The 22,675-nt window shown below is 38.5% G+C and overlaps 1 protein-coding gene and 1 non-coding gene across 2 annotated transcripts in view; one reads left to right on the top strand and one right to left on the bottom strand.

Moving 5' to 3' along the window:
* PHKA1 (phosphorylase kinase regulatory subunit alpha 1) overlaps positions 1-22,675 on the bottom strand; it is a gene marked incomplete at its 5' end in the record, with an annotated part of 130,784 nt that overhangs the window by 3,097 nt on the left and 105,012 nt on the right. Inside the window, 7 exons of the mRNA XM_039219858.1 lie at positions 888-1,088; positions 3,186-3,239; positions 7,072-7,236; positions 10,809-10,859; positions 13,341-13,379; positions 13,517-13,632; positions 14,531-14,632. Of these exons, the coding sequence (XP_039075789.1) occupies positions 888-1,088; positions 3,186-3,239; positions 7,072-7,236; positions 10,809-10,859; positions 13,341-13,379; positions 13,517-13,632; positions 14,531-14,632 (728 nt within the window). The remainder of the gene's footprint in view (positions 1-887; positions 1,089-3,185; positions 3,240-7,071; positions 7,237-10,808; positions 10,860-13,340; positions 13,380-13,516; positions 13,633-14,530; positions 14,633-22,675) is intronic.
* On the top strand, positions 15,503-15,609 carry LOC120222167. Its single transcript, XR_005525978.1, has one exon. It is a non-coding gene; the product is annotated as a U6 spliceosomal RNA (small nuclear RNA).

Raw genomic sequence — 22,675 nt, 5'->3', positions numbered from 1 at the left:
GAGGGACTTGGGTCTGAATTTTTCCAGTACTACTGATTTCAGCACGTATTATTTTATCTTGCTTTTGATGATTATTTCTTTCTAAGTCGACTTAATCCAAATAGACTGTAAGCTTTCCAAGCTAGAATCTATGCCTAAAAGGGATCATATTTGCTGATACACAGACTAACAGCAATCCAGAATCTTTAAAATTAGGACTGTCCTGGATACTTTTTATTTTATTATTATTATTTTTTTTTTTGCATTTTCCGACAGTACCTAATAATAGAATGAAACACCTATTACAGTTTTTGGAGATTTTCCTATTGACAACAGGGCATGTCCTTCACCTTAGTGTTCCTACTCTTAATCTAGGAAAATTTGGAAAGCTTTCAATAGTCTGCATTTCTTAAACATGGTTAATTTCCTGGAAGAAGATACATTAAGAAAAAGTTTTTAAATGTAGAATGAGAAGTTTCACTTTAATATTTTCCTATAGGTAAGTAGCCAATGCAAAAACAAAACAAAACCAAGCCAAGATCAAATGTTCTCTTTTCCTTAATAGCCCAAAAAGATTATGCTATCCAGTCGTCTCTTAAGTCCTTATTGCTACAAAAAGTCATGTGATAATAAGAATGAAATATGATGAAAAGCATAAAAGCCTCCTGAATTCCAGGCAACTTTACCATCTAACACAATCACAAAAACACTTGGTGAAAGACAGAGGCCGTCCTGCAGCCTACTTCTTTTGCAAACAGGGCTCAGAGCCATTATAAAGGGGCCCAGAAAAGAGCTATGAGGAAGAGTGCACAAGAAAGTGACCCTGGCTTCCTGAAGAGCTCTGAATGTAGTCAGGTTAGTGTCACACATTCCCCTTGGAGAAAACAACAGGCTTGCTGCTTGCCTACCTGTTCTTGAAGGAACAAGTCATTAGCAATATGCACTATCTTTTCCACAGCAATGATGCTTCCAATACTATGAATTTCAATATCTGCCATCATGGTGAGGACAAGGATGGCTTCGACCAGAAGCTGGCGGTACTCTGGTTGAGGTACACGGTTCAAGACAGACTCCACATGAACAGAGAATTTAATCTCGCCTGGAGTCATCTGTGATAGAGAAAAAGAAAATTAATTCCTAAGACCCCATCACCCAGGAGGCATCAATCACCTATTGTGAAAGGCAGGAAAAGCACTATAGCCAAGAGCACAGCTTGGTCTCCTTCAAAGTACCTGAGTGAGTAAATTGGTCTGATCTTTTTGAAATGCAGTCTGGAAATGCATAAGGGTCATAAAAGTGTCAATGCCCCCTAACCCACAATCCTATTTTTTAGAGTGTAACTGAAGCTAATAATTCAAGAGAGGAAAAAAGCCCTATGTTCAAGAGTATTTATAGGGGCGCCTGGGTGGCTTAATCGGTTAAGCGTCCGACTTTCGCTTAGGTCATGAGCTCGCGGTTCGTGGGTTCGAGCCCCGCGTCGGGCTCTGTGCTGACTGCCAGCTCAGAGCCTGGAGCCTGTTTCAGTCTGTGACTCCCTCTCTCTCTGACCCTCCCCTGCTCACGCTCTCTCTCTCTCTCCTAGAAATAAATAAAAATATTTTTAAAAAATTTAAAAAAAAATTAAAAAAAAGAGTATTTATAGCAGCATTAGTCACAAGTGGAAAACTAAAAGTAATCTAAACAAGAGAATGGTCATGTAAATAATGGCATATTTTGGTACAGCAACTTCATGGGTTATTATAGAGTCATTTAAAAGAATAAATATGACTGTGGATAAAGGAAAAATTTAAGTAGAACTTAAAACTATATGTACGGGATAACTAGAATTATGTAAAACATTTATATACTGTTAGATTAAAATGGGCACGAGGAAATACAAAGTTATTTTAGGGTGAAGAGCAGTGAAGAATAATTTTTGGTAAAATTGTATTGAGTATATACTTTTGGGTGGCAATATAGATTTGGACCCTAAAGACCAGGGTCTTTGTTCGTTACTAGTTCTATGACCTTGAACAATTCATTTCCCTAAATTTGTTTCCATATTTGTAAATTGGGAACTACAGTCTCTTCCTTAGGTGTCTTACACACCTGTGTTAAAGATTAAATTAAAGAATATATGAAGATACTTTGAAGACTCTTAAAGGTACCATTTGGGTGTGTATTATTATTATTAATTATATTAACATTTCAATCTTGCTTAAAAGCAGAGAAAGGACAAAGAGAGGGCACAGTGTTCTTTATTAGAGAAGAGGCCTAGAGGCAAGAGTGAGGCCCTGAAGCATATCATTAGTTTTCTGCACCTGCCCCTCCAACAACTCCAGTGTTTTGAGAATATCCTACCATCCAGTCTTAGTGTTCCTAATTTGCTAGTTCTTTTGTTGGCTTTGTATAAAAGTTATTTCTTTATCATTTCTATGTGATTGGGCAAAAAGGGAAATATAAAAGCACCCAATAATATATGTCTGTGGTTCATGGCAATATTTTCTAACTATAGTTCTATACCAGACTCATTCTAAGGATTGTTTGAGAGAGAGAGAGAGAGAGACAGACAGACAGACAGACAGACAGAGAGAGAGAGAGAAGGGCAGAGGGAGAGAGAAAGAAATAGAATCTTAAGCAGGCTCCATGCTGACTTGATCCCATGGCCTGATCATGACCTGAGCCAACATAAAGAGTTAGATGCTCAACTGACTGAGCCACCCAGGTGCCCCAAGGATTTTTCTTTTAAAAGTACAGATGCTCAGGTTCCATCCTTGAAGATTTTAATCCACTAAATTGGAGACAGGAGCTCAGGTGGCTGTGACATATGGTTAGAGCTGAGGACCTCTAATATAATCTAATAGTCTATAAGCATCGTATGATAGAAAGGTGGAAATGAGAATGATGGGGATGTGAGAGGTCATCCATTCCTAGATTTCTATCTTGTCTGCCCTCTCCAACTCTGGCAATACTCACACAAACCAGTCTAACTTAACCATTAAAAGAGGCTGTCCTTATATAATTAATGTAACACATAATTATTCTCTAATATTCCCATTCTATTTATCTTCCTATTCTGTCTTTAAAAAACATTCTCTCCTTTTCTCAACTGCACTTCATATTTAGTTGATTTAGAGTCATAGAACTGTTATTTTGAAAATGATCACTGAAATACTTTAGTGACACAAACCATCAATCACATCTATGTGGAAGACACAGAATCTCACCTCTCTAGTGGTTGAAGAAGGAAGAACAAAACCTTCTACAGAGAGTCCATGACACTGCAAAACAGCAAAAACATGTTATCACTAAGGATATGCTGATAAACAGGAGCTACCAAAATATTCCATGTGATTACAAACATGCTTGAAAAAACGGAAAAAAACCAATATGTTAGCCACGAATTAGAAGATACATAAAAGGAAACAAACAAACAAACAACAACAAAAAACCTCAAGACCTGGAGCATTAAGAAAAGGTCTAACATTCAGGTAATTGACATCTCAGGAGAAGAGAACGAGTTCAGGGCTGATAAAATATTTAAAGAACTATAATCTAAAAACTTCCCAAATTTTGAAAAGCACACAAACATTCTGTCTAAGAAGCTCAGTGATTCCAAAAGATTATAAATTAATTATTATTATTAGGAAGATTTACCTCTCAAATGGATGTCCTATTATTTTATGAACACTGTCATCAGGAATGCTATGGAAAAGGGGTCATTTTAAATTTCTCAGTTGGGTACAAAGACCATGGACTTTTTGGGCCTAGCTCCAGCTCCATGATTTTACTATTCTATCATCCCAAGTGAAGGATACTTCCTGATGAAAAGCTCTCGTACATATTGCCAGCTCAGCAGTGTGTTTCATGGGGTAGATGCTGAGTAATCACAGGCCAGTGAAAGGCTCTGCAGCCCAAGTGTCCTTGCCAAGGACTTGCGATTATTATGTGGCAAGAAACAGGGCTGGGCTATAGGAGACGCAAGATTTACCCTCTATTTAAAGGAGTGGAAGAGTTAGAGATTGGATTGGATTGCAGTTACTTATGTAATTGTTCCTTTACGATTAATACAATGTTTCTCTCTGGCTGCTTTAAAGGCATTATTTTTATCTTTAGTTTTGTGTTTGGTCTACCTTCTGGGATAGACTAGTCCCAAAGATTCAGAGACTATCAGGAAAGATATCATTCTAGGTCTCAGACCCATCACAAATAGGCCTTAGCATCTTTGCCAAAAATCACTTGACCATACATAAAAGGGTTTATTCATGTACTCTTAACTCTGTTCCATTCATCTATATGTTTATTCTTATGCCAATTATCACAGTCTTATTATTGCTTTTATTGTTTCAGTCAATAAAATCTTCTCATTTATCATTTTTGTAATAATTTTTACATTTACATATAGATTTTATCACCAACTTAAAGTTTGTCAATTTCCCTAAAAAAGTCAATGTAAGAAAGATTTTTAGGCTGAAGAAAAACCCTCACGATATGCATTTTTCAGACTTGTATAGTTACTACATTTCCTTTAAAATTTTTTTTAAAAATGTTTATTTATTTTTGAGAGACAGAGACACAGCATGAGCAGGGGAGGAGCAGAGAGAGGGAGACGCAGAATCCAAAGCAGGCTCCAGACTCTGGGCTGTCAGCACAGAGCCTGATGCGGGGCTCGAACTCACAAACCATTAAATCATGACCTCAGCTGAAGTCGGATGCTTAATTGACTAAGTCACCCAGGTGCACAGCAGTTACTAAATTTTCTAGTTAAGCATCCCCCCCCCCCACCATCAGTGCTCTTGATGGCCTCAATCTGCTGTACTTTTACTACAGTACTTGTCTTCTTTTAACATTGTATATAATTTACTTATCACATTTATTATTTATTGAATAGCAGAATCTAAGCTCCATAAGGACAACTATTGTCTATTTTGTTCTTTGCTGTATCACTGTGAGCACCTAGGACACTGCTTAGCATACAGCAGATGCTCAAGAAATAATATATAAATGAATGATATTTTATCTTCTCTCTCATCATCAACTCAAGTATTAAACAGCAATGGCTACTAGGAATTTATACAAAGGACACAGTAGTGCTGATGCATAGGGGCACATGTACCACAATGTTGACAGCACTTTCAACAATAGCCAAATTATGGAAAGAGCCTAAATGTCCATCAACTGATGAATGGATAAAGAAGATGTGGTTTATATATAGAATTGAATACTACTTGGCCATGAGAAAAAATGAAATCATGCCATTTGCAGCAATGTGAATAGACCTGGAAGGTATGCTAAGTGAAATAAGTCAGTAAGAAAAAGACAGATATATGTTTTCACTCATATGTGGATCTTGAGGAACTTAACAGAAGACCATGGGGGAAGGAAGGAGGAAAAAATAGTTACAGAGAGGGAGGGAGGTAAACCATAAGGGACTCTTAAATACAGAGAACAAACTGAGGGTTGATGGGAGGTGGGGTAGAGGGGAAAATAGGTGATGGACACTGAGGAGGGCACTTGTTGGGATGAGTACTGGGTGTTATATGGAAGCGATGAACAATGGGAACCTATCCCCAAAACCAAGAGCACACTACACACTGTATGTTAGCCAATTTGACAATAAATTCTATTAAAAATAATTTAAAAATTAAAAAAAATAAAAAATAAATGATCACTACAAAAAATACATAGCAATGGACATTAAGGACTTGCCATTTTAGATGTTAAATAAATTAAAACAATATATATTAAGCCATTGAAAAAGATTCCAATCCGGCATGGTTTACTGGCTCTGGTACCTGACACTTCCAACCCATGTTCCATATGCCAAATAACAGTCTTAGTACAGAGAATTACCAGACTGCAAACATATGTGCCAATAGTATGAGTATGTTATATTCATTCTAAAAGGAATGGAATGAAAAAAGAAGGCATTTATCCTCTTACATTAGGATTCCAAGTCCAAGTTTTGATTCTTCCATATGATACTCAATCTTCCCAGTCATATTTAAATGTTCCTTTTCTTGTATTTGCAAGGCCTTATGGTTATACACCTTTATCATAACACATTTTGGCTTTACATTATAGCTGCTATTTAAGAAGATAAGTATGGATTAAACTTCTTGATGATAAGAACAGATATGTTCCACAGTATCCTGGGTAGAACAGCACCCACTACATGTCTGTGAAATTGAATTGTCATAACCCAGGCATAACTGTAGAGATAAAATACCTGTCTGTGACCAGGGCAGTACAGAAGTTAGATGGAGAGTTTTAACAATACTCTCTGAAAAGAAGATTGCCAGAGCCACTAGTCTGAGGAATCAACTTTTACCTTTCCAAAAGATCACTTGTTTCAGTCCCTGGAAGAGTATCAGTGTGCTAAGGGGAGAAACATAACCAAGGTTTTGAAGCCCTGGATGAAATCTTCTTCAGGTCCTTGCCAAGGGCAATGAAGCAGAAACTGCCACCTAAGAGACTATAAATGTGACCTATAAATGACTACTGTGGTCTTCTTGGCCCTCTAAATCTGTCACAATCATAATGGTATGATGTCCCCTTAAATGTCTTTGGCAAGCCAGACCTTTGAAAGAAAAACAAAAATTGGTCACACTAACAGAGTCTCTGGGTCATTAGCATCATTATCATCTTGCATTTATTTAGAAGTTTTCATCCAAGAAAAAAATAGAACAGCTTCCTATGCTAACTCCCTAGACATCCCAGCTATTTTACTACAGCATCAGCACATTGCTACAAATAACATTTCCACTCTAAAAAAGCTACAAAGAAAGCAGGCTCTTTATCACCAAATTTGATCAGCAGGAAATGTATCACAGTGTCCAACAATGTTCAAGTATGGGCAAAGGCAGAGAAGTGATGATTTTTGAAATATAATTTATAAACAACACCCTAGTGACAATAATAGAGACTAAATTAGAAATAATATCAAAATAACAAATCAACTTCATTGATTTTGTATTCTTCTAGGTTTTGTCCACATGAGCATATGACAGTTATATAATTATAGTGAGGTCACAGTCAAGTCATATCTCAGCAAAGGAGACTGAGGATATCAAAAGGGAAAATAAAGAGACATCTACAATGTGTTATGCATACCTTCTGCAAAACTTTCCATACTTTTTGATAAAATCCAATTGGGACTCTGTTCAGTGCTCCATCTAGCCTTCTTCGGCGTTGCCACTGACCTTGACGATTATCTTTGGATGTCTGTTGACCTCTAGGAAAGGACCCACTACCTGGAGTCACTGGTGTTCCAGGTGACTTGGGAGAAGAGAGTAAAGAACATAAATCAAAAGTTATTTCTGATCTTCTGATAAAGTATTATAGCACAGTGAATAATAAACAGAGTCAGTAGAATTAGAAACCAATATAAAACGTAACACCCAAGATAAAGAGGTTACAGTGAAGCTAATAGACTTATGGGTAGCTAGCAACAATGTAAACCTTTGTAAATCTAGATCCTTTTAGAAAGCAATCCAGTGATACTTAAAAAGAGCTATACAAATACTTATGACCTGGGAGTTTCTTAGCTGTCTCTTGCCTTGGTTATCTCTGTTAAAATTCTAGCTGGTCTATGGCTTAGTTTGTTGCTTTCATGGGCTATAACACAAGCCTCAATCAAATTAAAATAACTGAAATCAGACAAAGCATGCTCTTGACTACAATGAAATTAAACTAGAAATCAAAAACAGAAGGAAATTTTGTATATTTATAAATATGTGGAAAATTAAACAGTATGCCACTAAATAACTGGTGGTTTAAGAAAGAAATCACGAGGAAAATTAGAAAACACTCTGAGATGGCTAAAATGAGAAAATCAGAGGACTCTAGATGCTGGCGAGGATGTGGAGAAATGGGCACCCTCCTACACTGTTGGTGGGAATGTAAACTGGTGCTGCCCCTCTGGAAAACAGTGTGGAGATTCCTCAAAAAATTAACAATAGAACTCCCCTATGACCCAGCAATAGCGCTGCTAGGAATTGACCCAAGGGATATAGGAGTGCTGATGTATAGGAGCACATGTTCCCCAATGTTCATAGCAGCACTCTCAACAATAGCCAAAACATGGAAAGAGCCTAAGTGTCCATCAACGGACAAATGGATCAAGAAGATGTGGTTTATCTATACAATGGAATACTACATGGCAATGAGAAAGAATGAAATCTGGCCATGTGTAGCAACATGGATGGACCTTGAGGGTGTTATGCTGAGCGAAATAAGTCAGGCAGAGAAGGACAAATACCATATGTTTGCATGTATAGGAGGATTAGGAGGAACTTAACGGAGGACCATGGAGGAGAAGAAGGAGGGAAATAGTGGGGGAGAGGGAGAGAGGCAAACCATGAGAGACTCTTGAATGCTGAGAACAAACTGAGGACTGATGGGTGTGGGGGGGAAGTGGAGATGGGCATGGAGGAGGGCATGGAGGAGGGCACTTGTGGGGATGAGCACTGGGTGTTATATGGAAACCAACCTGACAATAAACTATTTGTAAAAAAAAAAAAAAAGGAAACACTCTGAGATAAATGAAAATACAACATACCAAAACTTATGGGATGCAGCTAAAACAGTGCTTAAAGAGAAATTTGTGTCATAAATTCTTGTATTAAAAAAGAAGAAATATTTCATATCAATAAGCAAACCTTCTACCTTAAGACAATGAAAAAAAAAATGAGCAAGCTAAACCGAAAGCAAAAAGGAAGAAATAGTAATCACTGCAGGAGAAAGAAATAAAATAGAGACTAGAAAAGCAACAGCAAAAAACAATGAGAGAGAGCCGAATCCTAACCACTAGACCACCAGGGATCAGAGCAAAAAACAATGAAACTAAAATTTGTTTCTTTGACAGTAAATATAAAGTAAATTGACAAATCTTTAGCTAGACAGCACCTTCCCCCAAAAAAAGTTAAGACCCAAATGTATTAAAATTAGGACAGAAAAAGGGGACATCACCTCTGACTTTAAAGAAATAAAAAGGACTATAAGGACATACCATCAGCAGCCACATGTCAACAAATTACATAACTTAGATGAAATGGACAAATTCGTAGAAAGACATAAACTACCCAACCTGACTCAAGAAGAAACAGAAAATGTGAATAGATCTATAATAAAGATCAAATTAGTAATTATAAAACTTCCCACAAAGAAAAGCATAGGCACAGATGGCTTCACTGGTTAATTCTATAAAACACTTAAAGATGAATTATCATTTCCTCACAAACTCTCCCAAAACAGAGAAGGATAAGGAACTTCCTCATTTTGAGGCCAGTATTACCTTATTCCAAAATCAGACAAAGACATCACAGGAAAACTACAGATCAATATCCCTTCTGAATATAGATTTAAAAAATCAACAAAATACTAGCAAACCAAATTCAGCAACATAGAAAAGGATTATGCACCATGATGAAATAGAACTTACTCCAGAAATTCACAGTTTTCACACCCATCAATTAATGTAATACACCGTATCAATAGAATAAAGGATAAAAACCACATCATCCTAATAGATGCAGAAAAAGCATTCAATAAAAGCTAACACTCCTTCATGATAAAGACACTCAACAAACCAGGGACAGAGGGGGAACTTCATCAATCTAATGAACTACATCCACAAAACCCTCCAGCTGGCATCATAACAAATGGTCAAAGACTGAATGTTTTTCCTCTTAAGTTTAGAATAAGACAAAGATGTTTTTACTCTTACTACTCCTAATCAGCATTGCACTAGAGGTTCTAGCCAGTGCTATTAAGTAAGTAAAGAAAATAAATAAAAGACACTCAGAGTGAAAGGAAGAAGTAAAACTACATCTTTAAATGACATAATCATATATAAGGAATTCACTGAATGACAATTAGAATGATAAATGAGTTCAGTAAAATTGCACAATATAAGATCAATATAAACATCACTTGTAAGGATGAACAAGGAATCCCATGTTCATGATCAGAAGACTTAACATTGTTAAGGTGGCAATACTCCTGAAATTTATCTACAGATTGAACACAGTCTTCATCATAATCCCAACTAGGTTCTTTGCAGAAACTGACACGCTTATCCTAACACTCACATGGAAATTCAAGGGACTAATACAGCTAATACAGCTGTAAAAAACAAAACAAAAACAAAAACAAAAAAGTTCGAGTTGCCTTAATCTCTTCAGTTTAAGAAATCTGAAGTCAGAGGCCATTACATTGGTTTAAGCAAAGGGAATCTAATCAGAAATCAGTCTTCCTAAAATGTAAACTTCATGACGGCAAGGACTAGATCTGTTCTGTTGCTTATTTTATTTCCAGTGCCTGGTACAAAATTGGCACTCAATTAATATTTACTAAATAAATTACTAATCAGAATAATAGTCAATCCAGTGACCTTCAGACTTTAAAGTACATCAGAATCACCTGGAAAGCTTATTAAAACACAGATTGCTATGCCTTTCCCAAGCCTTTCTGATTCAGTAAGCCTAGAGTAGGGACCAAGATTTTACATTTCTAAGAAACTCCCAGGGGATGCTGATACCGTCTAGTACAGTGTCTGGCACCTAGTAGACATGCAATCAATTATATTAGTTGAAAGAATAAATGCATAAACAGACAGTTAAGTACTTATTAAATTGAATTTTGTTTTCTGAAATGGAAAAGAGGCTAGAGTTGAACCCCCTTCCACCCCTTGTAGGAAATCAAATGGAAAGATTTTACCCCATACATGAAATTGATTTATAGTTATTTTAGTTCTTGATTCATTTTGTCTTTCTTTTCAGTCAGTATATGTTGTGACTTATATAACAGCATATTCAAAATACTTGTGAATGGTATATAACAACAGTTACCAGAAAAGACGGTGATGTCAAATCTATACCCAAGGGATGACCACCATTGGACTATAAAAAAATTGAGAAAATAAGATTTTAAAAGAGATGAGGCAAGGCAAACACTTGTGTTTTTAAAAGTTATTAGTAGAGTAAGATTACAGACTCAAGTAACTAGCCAGCATGTTATTATTAAAAAAGCAGATGAAATAACATTATTATAGAAGCCATGGCAAAGGCTAAAGAAAAACTGCCTTTAAAATTATTTTTTCCCGGGGCGCCTGGGTGGCTTAGTCGGTTGAGCGTCCGACTTTCGCTCAGGTCATGATCTCGCGGTTCGTGGGTTCGAGCCCCGCGTCGGGCTCTGTGCTGACTGCCAGCTCGGAGCCTGGAGCCTGTTTCAGTCTGTGACTCCCTCTCTCTCTGACCCTCCCCTGCTCACGCTGTCTCTCTCTCTCTCTCCTAGAAATAAATAAATCATTAAAAAAAATTTTTTTTTAAATTATTTTTTCCCATGATCAGAAAAAAAGGGCATGGGTGAATGGTAGAGAAAAGGGCTTAGAACAATACAAAATACCAAACAGGCAAGTAAGGATAGAAATGGATAATTAGAAATTAGAAAGTAATGAAAATTTAAGTGTCTCAGTTCTTGAAATTACAGTCCTAATGATTTTGGCTTTCTTGAAGCCCTATAGGCAGTGGATGTGTAAAAAAGGAATTAAATGATATAGCCAGATAGGTCAAGTCCTTAATATCATAGTAATCTAGCTGGGAACACGGGATTTCAAGTTCTAAATATATAATAAACTTGTAAGTAATACTGTGTGACTATAAACAACTATAAAAAATGTTTAGCCAATAGTTCTCAGCCAATACAAGGACTGTTTACCAACAACATCAGTTTAACTCTTCAGTATGAAACATAGTTCTTTCATCTTTCAGATAGGAAAATGTTCAGATTATCCAAATTATCTGCAAAAAACCTGTCATAGTCAACAGTTTTCTATTATGAGACCATTTCTTAGTCCATTCAGTTCTTGCCCTTGGATAACATAAATCTGAAAAGTTTCCTTCAAATTAAACTTCAAACATTGGGTCGTTCTTGTCCTAAATGGTTTCTGACTCCCATAAAACCCTAAACAAAAATTTTTCATTTGGTCTCTCCTCTTCTGGATGTGCTTTACTACTGCAAGCTACCATAAATCAGGAGGAGTAGTTTTAAGATTTTCATAAAAAGTGCTACTGGGTGGGGGGCGCCTGGGTGGCTCAGTCGGTTGAGCGTCCAACTTTGGCTCAGGTCATGACCACACGGTTCATGGGTTTGAGCCCCGCATCGGGCTCTGTGCTGACAGCTCAGAGCCTGGAGCCTGTCTTCAGATTCTGTGTCTCCCTCTTTCTCTGACCCTCCCCTGCTTATGCTGTCTCTCTCTCTCTCAAAAATAAATAAAAACATTAAAACTTTTTTAAAAAGGTGTTACTAGGGGAGATCAAATCAGTACTTCTCAATTTGGAGACTCTGAAAATCACATGATTTCCCAAAGTTGAAAAAAAGCTATGGAAGTTTGTGTTAAGCATTTCTTTGTAGAGCACAATAATTCATCTACTCTCAGCTGCAGGGAAAATAAGTAAGAGGCTACAGTATGATGTTTGATGACTCCCACTAGCTCCCAGACTGATTTTGATGTTTTACCTCTATATATCCACAACACCTTTTGTATACCTCTATCACAAAAATGATAAAAATCTAATTTGGGGACAATACCTGAAACTGGATTTTTTTTTTAAATTTTAGGGAGAGAGAGAGAGAGCGAGCGAGCACAGGAGAGTGGGGCAGAGGAAGAGAGAGAATCGTAAGCAGCAGAGCCTCACATGGGGCTTGATCCCATGACTGCTGGATCTTGATCTGAGCAGAAATCAAGAGTTGGGGGGCACCTGGGTGGCTCAGTCGGTTAAGCGTCCGACTTCGGCTCAGGTCATGATCTCACGGTTCGTGGGTTCGAGCCCCGCGTCGGGCTCTGTGCTGCCAGCTAGCTCGGAGCCTGAAGCCTGTTTCAGATTCTGTGTCTCCCTCTCTCTCTGACCCTCCCCTTCGCACACTGTCTCTCTCTCTCTCTCAGAAATAAATTAAAAAAAAAAAAAGAAATTAAGAGTTGGACGCTCAAGTGACTGAGCCACCCAGGAGCCCTGAGAAACTAGATTTTTAAAAAGGCCCTCACCCAATCTGGTGTTCTCTCTAGTACCTGTTCTTAAATGTAAGGAAATGGAGTCTAGTCTCATAGAGAAAATTAATTCCAAAATCACATGTTAATTCTAACAAGAGGAACTCAGGGTTTCAATTTCTTGCTAACAGAAACAAATTACTTTCCTGCTAAAATTAGCAAAATAGTTTGGTCCATAAAAGGAAAGCTATCTATAAAATGAATGCTACAAAACAGAACCAAACAAGTTACTCTGTGGTTTGTTATCTTATTTGTAAAAAGGCCATGAGCTCATGCATGTCATATAGAACTAAAGGCAGGTTAAATTATGTTAAAGGATCCCTAGTTGTTTCACCTGACTCTCAGTTGAGATAGATAGTCTACGAAATTCCACCTGAAAAATAAATGGCTCCAATTAAATGCAGGATAGGAAACAAAACACATGATTCTAATAAAGAACAATTCCAAAAGAATGTTCTTAAACAGGACAATATCCCAGCTAATCTCCCAAGATATCCCAAGATGTCTTACCTGCTTTATCTCACTTTTTAACTGCATTATCCCAGTTCGTTCTGTTTTGGTTGCCCCAACAGCACCAATCTCGTGGATAGAAATAGCAGGGCTGACATTTGAATCAGTGGGACGAACTACATAGCATGACAGATTAAACAGAAAGAGAGAGGATAATCAGGTACAAATAATTTTCTCCACCATGCTTAAAAGACTTATATGTATGTCCTCCTTTTATGTTAATAATAATAATGAAAACAACCAACCCACTATAACTGTGCTATTCAAAATGTGGTCCACACACAACCAGCATCAGCATCACCAAGGAGCTTGTTAGTAGAATCTTGGGTCCCACTACAGGCCTACTGAATCAGTCTGTACTTTTGCAAGTTCCCCATGTGATCCTTATGCACAGTAAGACTTGAGAAGCAATGTTTTTATCACTTTCTTTTACTATTCTAAGGTCTAGTATCCATCCATCTGACATTATATGTTTATTTATCCTGGGCCTGAAAGTAGAACAGGAGAGATAGCATTTTTCATCTGCTCTGCTTTAGGTACTTGGTACCAAACAGTACTGCCAAACCGCCAAGTGCCAAGTGGAGGATTAATTTGTAATGAACCCTAAGATGTATGTGAATTCACAGGTGAAAGGATTTATCTGATATATCTGATACACACAGACACATTACTGCAAATGCTACTAAATTACTGCCAAATGGAATACAAGAAAGTTTCAAATGATACGGGTTGTCAGTTGTCCTAAAGTAGAGATTCAAGATAATGCGAAAGAACAGTGCAAAAACAAAACATGATGGTAATTCACTTAGTTGATTTGTCATTTAAGCAGAAAAAAAGAGACATATACAGTAGTTTCCAAATCTTGTTCCAGAAGACAGCTTTGCTTTTAACTGTTTAATATACTGGGGTTCTATTTAGCTGGGGGAAAGGTTACTCTGATAAAATAAAAACATTTTAAAATCAAATGAGACCAAGCTAATACTCTAATATGGAAATGCGGTTTTTCAATCTTACCACTTCGTTCCACTCCGAACTCCTTGCCACTGAGAATGTGATGCAGGAGGTTCTTCATGGCTGAAGGACTGAGATTCATCAGGCTGTCTGTGGCTTCCTCAGCTAGTCATCAGAAATGTTAGTACAAAGGACTATATAATTTGCCTGATATATCCACCCTATTTTTTCTCTATTTCCTTTATTTCTTAGAATTTCTGAGTTACTCGATTGATTGGAAAAATAGAATTACAAATAAATTTTTAGCACCATACTGTCCAGGTATTCGTAGTGCAATAGATTTTTTTTTGGGGGGGGAGGCTCTTAACCAGGCTCTAAGCTCAGTGTGGAGCCCAAGGTGGGGCTTGATCTCAGGACCATGATATACTGACCTGAGCTGAAATCAAGAGTCAGACACTTAACTGACCGAGCCATCCAGGTGTCCCGCATACTGCAATAGATTCTTTTTTTTTTTTTAATGCTTATTTATTTTTAAAGAGAGAGACAGAGAGACAGAGCATGAGGGTAAGGTGGGGCAGAGAGAGAGACACACACACAGAATCCAAAGCAGGCTCCAGGCTCTGAGCTGTCAGCACAGAGCTCGATGCAGGGCTTGAACTCAGAGATGCAAGATCATGATCTGAACCGAAGTTGGAAGCTTAGCCGAGGGAGCCACCCAGGTGCCCCTGCATAAATTCTTAATAATTTAAAGACTGATTATCCAGTTTATGGGTTAACCAGATTCTTAATCTCTTCTTCATCCTCTTTCCATACCATTAGGGTACTCAGTAGAATTTTTATTTGAAGAAAGAATGAAAGAAGAACTATGGAACTGAAAGCCAGTCAGAGAAAAGCAATGGATGTATACATGCAGACGGACTAAAGTAATAAAAACTTCTCAGTCTGGACGTCTAGAGACTAAAAAGGGAATAGATATGAATCCATGAAATCATGAAGAATAATGAGAAGACTAGAATTCTTTATCAATATCAGACAGTGCTCACTTTGGCAGCACATATATTAAAACTGGAACAATACAGAGAAGATTAGTGTTGCCCATGTGCAAGGATGACATGTAAATTTGTGAAGCATTCCATATTTTGGTGAAAGAACTGTACTTTGAAAACTGTAGCACATCAATGAAAGAAATTGAAGGCGACACAAAAAAATGGAAAGACATTCCATGTTCATGGATTGGAAGAACAAATATTGTTAAAATGTCTATACTGCCCAAAGCAATTTACACATTTAATGCAGTCCCTATCAAAATACCACCAGCATTTTACACAGAGCTAGAACAAATAATCTTAAAATTTGTAAGGAACCACAAGGACTCCAAACAGCCAAAGCAATCTGGAAAAGGAAAAACAAAGCATTACAATTCCAGAGGTCAAGGTATATTACAAAGCTGAAGTAATCAAGACAGTATGGTACTGGCACAAAAACAGGTACATAGATCAATAGAACAGAAAAGAAAATTCAGAAATGAACCTACAACTATATGGTCAACTAATCTTCAGCAAAGCAGGAAAGAATACCCAATGGGAAAAAGATAAGTTTCCTCAACAAATCGTGTTGGGAAAACTGGACAGCAATATGCGGAGGAATGACTCTGAACCACTTCCTTATACCAGAGACAAAAATAAATTCAAAATGGATGAATGACCTAAATGTGAGACCTGAAACCATAAAAATCCTACAAGATGGTACAGGCAGTAACCTCTTTGACACTGGCTGTAGCAACTTCTTTCTACATATGTTTCCTGAAGCAAGGGAAACAAAAGCAAAAATAAACTATTGGGACTACATCCAAATGAAAAGGTTCTGCACAGCCAAGAAACAATCACCAAACCTAAAAGGCAACCTACAGAATGGGAGAAGATATTTGGAAATAATATATGTGATAAAGGGTTAGTATCCAAAATATAAGAAGAACTTGTAAACTCATCCATCACCCAAAAAACAAATAATCCAGTTAAGAAATGGGCAGAACACGTGAATGGACATTTTTCCAAAAGACAACATACAGATGGCTAACAGACACATGAAAAGAGGCTCAATATCACTCCTCATCAGAGAAATACAAATCAACACTACAATGAGATATCACCTCACATCAGTCAGAATGGCTAAAATTAACAACACAGTAAACATCAGGTGTTGGCGAGGATGCAGATAAAGGGGAACCCTCTTACATTTTTGGTGAGAATGCAAACTGGTGCAGCCACTCTGGAAAACAGTAAAGAGGTCCCTCAAAAAGTTAAAAGTAGAGCTCCCTACGAATCAGAAATTGCACTAGGTATTTATCTAAAGGATACAAAAATGCTGATTTGAAGGGGCACATGCACCCTACAGTTTTTAGCAGCATTATCAACAATAGCCAAATTGTGGAAAGAGCTTAAATGTCCATCGACTGATGAATAAAGATGAGATGTATATATACAGTGGAATATTACTCAGACCAAGAAAAGAATGAAATCTTGAATCTTGCCATTTGCAATGACATGGATGGAGCTAGAGTATATTATGTTAAGCGAAATAAGTCAGTCAGAGAAAGACACACACCATATGATTTCACTCATATGTGGAACTTAAGAAAAAAACAGATGAACACAAGGGTAGCAAGAGAGGCAAATCAGAAAACAGACTCTTAACTATGGAGAACAAATGGAGGGTTGCTGGAGGGGAGTTGAGTGGGGGAATGGGGTTAAATGGATGATGGGCATTAAGGAGGGCACTTGTAATGATGAGAACCTGGTTTTGTATGGAAGTGTTCAATCACTTATTGTACATCTGAAACTAATATTACACTGTATGTTAACTAACTGGAACTTAAATAAAAACTTGAAAAAACTAAAAAAATATCAGACAGCTAGTGAGAGCTTATTACATGTGGGTCATGACTTTACACAATGTTATTAACAAACAAGTAGGACATGGTACTTGACCTTGAGAAGCTGAACAACTATTTGGGTGAGATCACACATGTAAACAAAATAAACGACAATAAACGTGGCTATACTAAGTGCCAAATGAGAGGTATAGACAATAAATGCTTTGGAAATCAGAGGAGACCTCAATCTCCAAGGATGGGAAAATACTGTTATGACAATAGTTTGGGCAGTAAACCATTATTTTTTATCTTAGACTCAATTATTTTTTATTAGGCAATTCTGGTCCAGGCAGATTAACTTTATTTATTTTTAATAGTTTATTGTCAAGTTGGTTTCCATATAACACCCAGTGCTCATCCCCACAAGTGCCCTCCTCCATGCCCATCACCCCCCTTCCCCTCCTCCCCACCCCAATCTGCCCTCAGTTTGTTCTCGGCATTCAAGAGTCTCTCATGGTTTGCCTCCCTCCCTCTCTCCCACTATTTCCCCCCTTCTTCTCCCCCATGGTCCTCCGTTAACTTCCTCCTAATCCACCTATATGTCCAAACATATGGTATCTGTCCTTCTCTTCCTGACATATTTCACTCAGCATAACACCCTCAAGTTCCATCCATGTTGCTACACAGGGCCAGATTTCATTCTTTCTCATTGCCATGTAGTGTTCCATTATATAGATAAACCACATCTTCTTGATCCATTCGTCTGTTGATGGACACTTAGTCTCTTTCCATGTTTTGGCTATTGTTGACAGTGCTGCTATGTGCCCCTATGCATCGGCACTCCTATATCCCTTAGGTCAATTCCTGGCAGTGCTATTGATGGGTCATAGGGGAGTTCTATTGTTAATTTTTTGAGGAATCTCCACACTGTTTTCCAGAGGGGCTGCACCAGTTTACATTCCCACAAACAGTGTAGGAGGGTGCCTGTTTCTCCACATCTTCGCCAGCATCTAGAGTCTCCTGATTTGCTCATTTTAGCCACTCTGACTGGCGTGAGGTGGTATCTCAGTGTGGTTTTGATTTGTATTTCCCTGATGAGGAGGGATGCTGAGCATCGTTTCATGTGTGATAATAATGACAATGATGATGATGATGATGATGATAACTGGAATTTTACAAGAGGAATGTCTCTAAATTTTAATAGCCAACACCAACAGTGACAACACTCTTTTAAAACATATTTCAGTATAAAATCCAAGGCCTCTGGTAGGCTGGTAACAGTATACCTCTTAAATTATAAATATAAATTCCCCAGTATTTCTGTCTTCAAGAAGTGGTGGTAAATCATTGAAATATCTTGCTTTGATTTTAGGTTGTGCTTTAGAGTTCATTAATTTCAGAACAATAAACAGCACCAGTGTTCTGAGAAAAAAAATTATTAGGAAATACTGTTGAAGTAGGAGGTATGGGTCAGACCCGGGGATCTTGACTTTATCTGTAAGGAATAAAGAGCCATGGTTTTGATGAAGCCATAGGGAAAAAATCCATAACAGGAAAAGAAAAGTGAAGAATGTTTGGGGATTTTTCCCTTCCTGAGGTTTATTATTAAATAATTAGATCTTAATAAAATATCCCTCGATACATGGCTAGAGAATATATGTATGTATATAATGTAATACATATAATCCACAACAATGTGCTGAATTGGAAATCATTTGGAATCAGAAAGATTTGGACTCAAAGTTGTGTAATTTTAGGGAAGATACTTAACTTCATTGAAATTCAGATGACTTTTTGGTAAAAGTGGAACAAAAATGCCTTCTCCAGAGGGTTGTTGTAAGGATCAAATGAGATAATGTGTATAAATGTAAATATAAAGCAAAAAGCACAGAGCCTGGCATATGGTAGGTATAAAATAATCACTGGTTCTTTTCCTTTAAAGGGTTATTTTAATATAAATTATCTTATTTAATTTAGGTTAGGCTCAAGTCAATAGATTTCACTATTTGGGGAAATCTAACAGAAACAATGGCTAAAATTGAGTTTTACAACTCTAATTTCATTTTTGTGTGCAGTCCCTATCTATTATTTTATCATTCTCATTGAAATCAAACAAATACTAATGGAAAAATAGTCATGCTATGGGGTTCCCTTTCTCTCCCTCACACTGTATATAATTCTGTGCTACAGCCTCTACATGCCCTAGGTTTTCTTCTAACTAAAACTGTTATCTTGCCAAATATAGCTATAGTTAATTAAGAGAGTCCTATCAGATAAATATTCATAGAAATACAGCTTTCCCTTATTCAACCCTGTTGTTGACTAGACAGAATACTAACATTATGATCAAACTGATATGGTGACTCAGTCTGGTTCGAGAAGCTGCACTGCCTGAGTCAGAATCAAACCCAGCCTGTCACACTCAAATTCGCTGCACATTTAGGCTCATTCTAGGAGTTAGAAGGAATGTAATTTGGAGTGCAGAGCCTCCAAAAGGTGGAATTTTGAAATTGCAGAACTAATACATAAATTTGTCATAATATCAGTCTCTTGATTTGTATGAATCCAGATCGACCAACATGGGAACAAGATTGCTATATACAGGTTCTGAGCTACTGATAAAATATTTTAGCTTTCTTTCCCTCTTGATCCAAAAATTCAATAGATCTATATTAAAAGTGAATTCTGCCCCCCCTCCTCAAAATAAGTACACTGACATAAAGTGAATTCTGTCAAAAATAGTTACTAAAGGCAAAAGGTGGAGTAGGTAGTAAGGTGGTAGCACCTGAGGTAGGATAGGAAGGCGGCTGAAATAAATCATAGGAGGGAATCCATGGAAGTGGAAAGTGAAGAGCTGGTCTGAAGCAAGGCAGAAGACTCTCAGGCCTCCAGAGGCTCTTGTGGGATCCCCAATTCCAGTATATGGATTTAGCTCAGAGGAGGGCCAAGATGGCGGAAAAGTAGGGAGCTCCGTACATTGTACTCATCCTCATTTCTCACACGGAAAAGATCTGAAGCCATAGGAAGCCTTACAGAACCCAAGAGATTGGGAGAAAAAGGACGCAGAATCCACTGAGAAAGACTTCTAACGTGAGTGCGAACTGGGGAAGATAAAATCGGGCCGGGATCGGACACTCCAAGGACGGGGGCGATCCCCCTCTGTGGGGAGTGAGAGGGGAAAAAGAGAGAGTCTGAAACAGCTCAAGACACGGTCCCTGTCGCTGGGAAACAGAAAAACCTCTGCTTGGGGCACAGAAGGACGGTGCGCACAAAATCCCTGCACGTCAGGTCTCTGCGCGCCAATTCGTCCCGGAGGGGCTGCGCGCTGACCACTTCTTGGTGCTCCTGGCTGGCCGGACTCCTAGGGGAGCCATGTGTGCGTACCGGGTCGCCGTGCTCCTGGCTGGCTGGAACTCTAGAGGGAAGGCGAAGGGCTTAAAAACTGGGAGATTTGCCAGCGAGTTCGTGTTCTGGGTGACGAGACACAGAGGGACCTGGTTTCCCTCTCTCCAGCGGGCCCGGCACACCCCCCAGGCAGAACCCCGCCCATGCTCGCCAACCGGACACGGAGGAGAAGGGGGTAGCGATTTTGGCTCCATCCCCAGGGCTAGGCAAGAGGCTTGGAATTGCCCCGAGGGGATCACCTGCGAGGTTGTGTCTACGGCAACTTCAGTGGGGCGCGCGGACTGGGATTTGGATACTAGGCCTGGCCTGGCTTAAAGAGCGCAACCCACTTTGACTGTGCCCCTGGCACAGGGAGTTTACACACCCAAAAAAACGAGGTGCAGCACTTGGTTCAAGAAGGGACTGGAGTGTGACCACTCTCCTCCCCACAACCGCCAAGGCAGAACTCCCGCCTGACGCATTGGATCACACCACGCCCATCCCTGCTTGAGAGCTGCCCTCCCCCTTTTGTTTTGTTTTGTTTTTTCTTTTTTTTCCCCCAGAACACTGACCTGATTAACTCTGGTCACCGGCTTGCTTAAACAGTCACATTTAGTCCATTCTGTAGATGTAAATTCGACACCTACTGACCTTTTCATCTCTTTCTCTCAGGAGTAATTAGACTATATAGTTTCTCTGGATAACACCAGCGTTCTTCTCTCACCTCTCCAACCATATTCCACCCTTTAGCTCTTTGAAAAAAGCTTCTTATCCCTTCTGCCTGTTCATTCTATTTCCAATTTTGCCTCATCGCCACCCTGTCTTCGCTCTCTTTCTCTATGCTCTTCAACCAGCACTGCATACACCCGGCTATTTAATTATAGCTGGGAAATCCGGTTATATGCTTTAAACCGTTCTTTGTCCATCGGTTTTCTTCTTTTTTCCTTTTCTTTTCTTCTTTTAGACCCTTTTAGGTATTTTCTTATTTTCTATTATTCGTCTTCCCTCCTCCGTCTTTCCTCTTAACTTTTTCGTTTTCCTTCTCGGTTTGCATGTTAGTTGGATTTGTCCATGCGTTTGTGTGCCTCTGCTCCCTGTGTGTTTGTTTGTCTGTCTGTTTTCTTTTCCAGGGCTACCTCAAGAAACAAGCCAAAGTACACATGGTGGAGAGTCCCAAATATCACTATGAGTAGGAAAATAAAATAACCAAGGTCCCAACAAGAGACACCAAAAGATACCATTCAAAAAACACTCTCCGAAAGGATAGGCCCTGTACAGTCAAAGAGTTTCCTTGGGTACAGCGGTGCTCAAAGGTGCAGAGAGCATAACAAGTCTTTAAAACTAACAAGAGACAGAAAGCTAACTAAAATGACGAAACAAAAGAGCTCTCCTCCAAAGAAATTCCAAGAAGAATTGACAGCTAATGAACTGCTCAAAACAGATATAAGCAGCATAACTGAACAAGAGTTTAGAACAATAATCATAAAATTAATAGCTGGACTTGAAAAAAGCACAGGGGACATCAAAGAAACTATGGCTACAAGCAACACGGAGAATAAAAATAGGCATGATGAATTTAAAAATGTGATAAATGAGATACATAATAAATTAGAGTCCTCCAATGCACGGATTGAAGAGGCAGAAAGGAGAATAAGTGATTTAGAAGACACCATTATAGGGGCGCCTGGGTGGCTTAGACGGTTAAGCGTCCGACTTTCGCTTAGGTCATGATCTCGCGATTTGTGGGTTCGAGCCCCGCGTCGGGCTCTGTGCTGACTGCCAGCTCAGAGCCTGGAGCCTGTTTCAGTCTGTGACTCCCTCTCTCTCTGACCCTCCCCTGCTCATGCTGTCTCTCTCTCTCTCTCTCTCCTAGAAATAAATAAAACATTAAAAAAAAAGTAGAAGACACCATTATAGAAAAAGAAGAAACTGAGAAAAAAAGAGACAAGCCA

This window comes from Hyaena hyaena, unplaced genomic scaffold, assembly GCF_003009895.1.
Source record: "Hyaena hyaena isolate Hyena2069 unplaced genomic scaffold, ASM300989v1 scaffold_844, whole genome shotgun sequence".
NCBI classification, from domain to species: Eukaryota; Metazoa; Chordata; class Mammalia; order Carnivora; family Hyaenidae; genus Hyaena; species Hyaena hyaena.
This window is presented reverse-complemented; position numbering and strand designations above follow the sequence as displayed.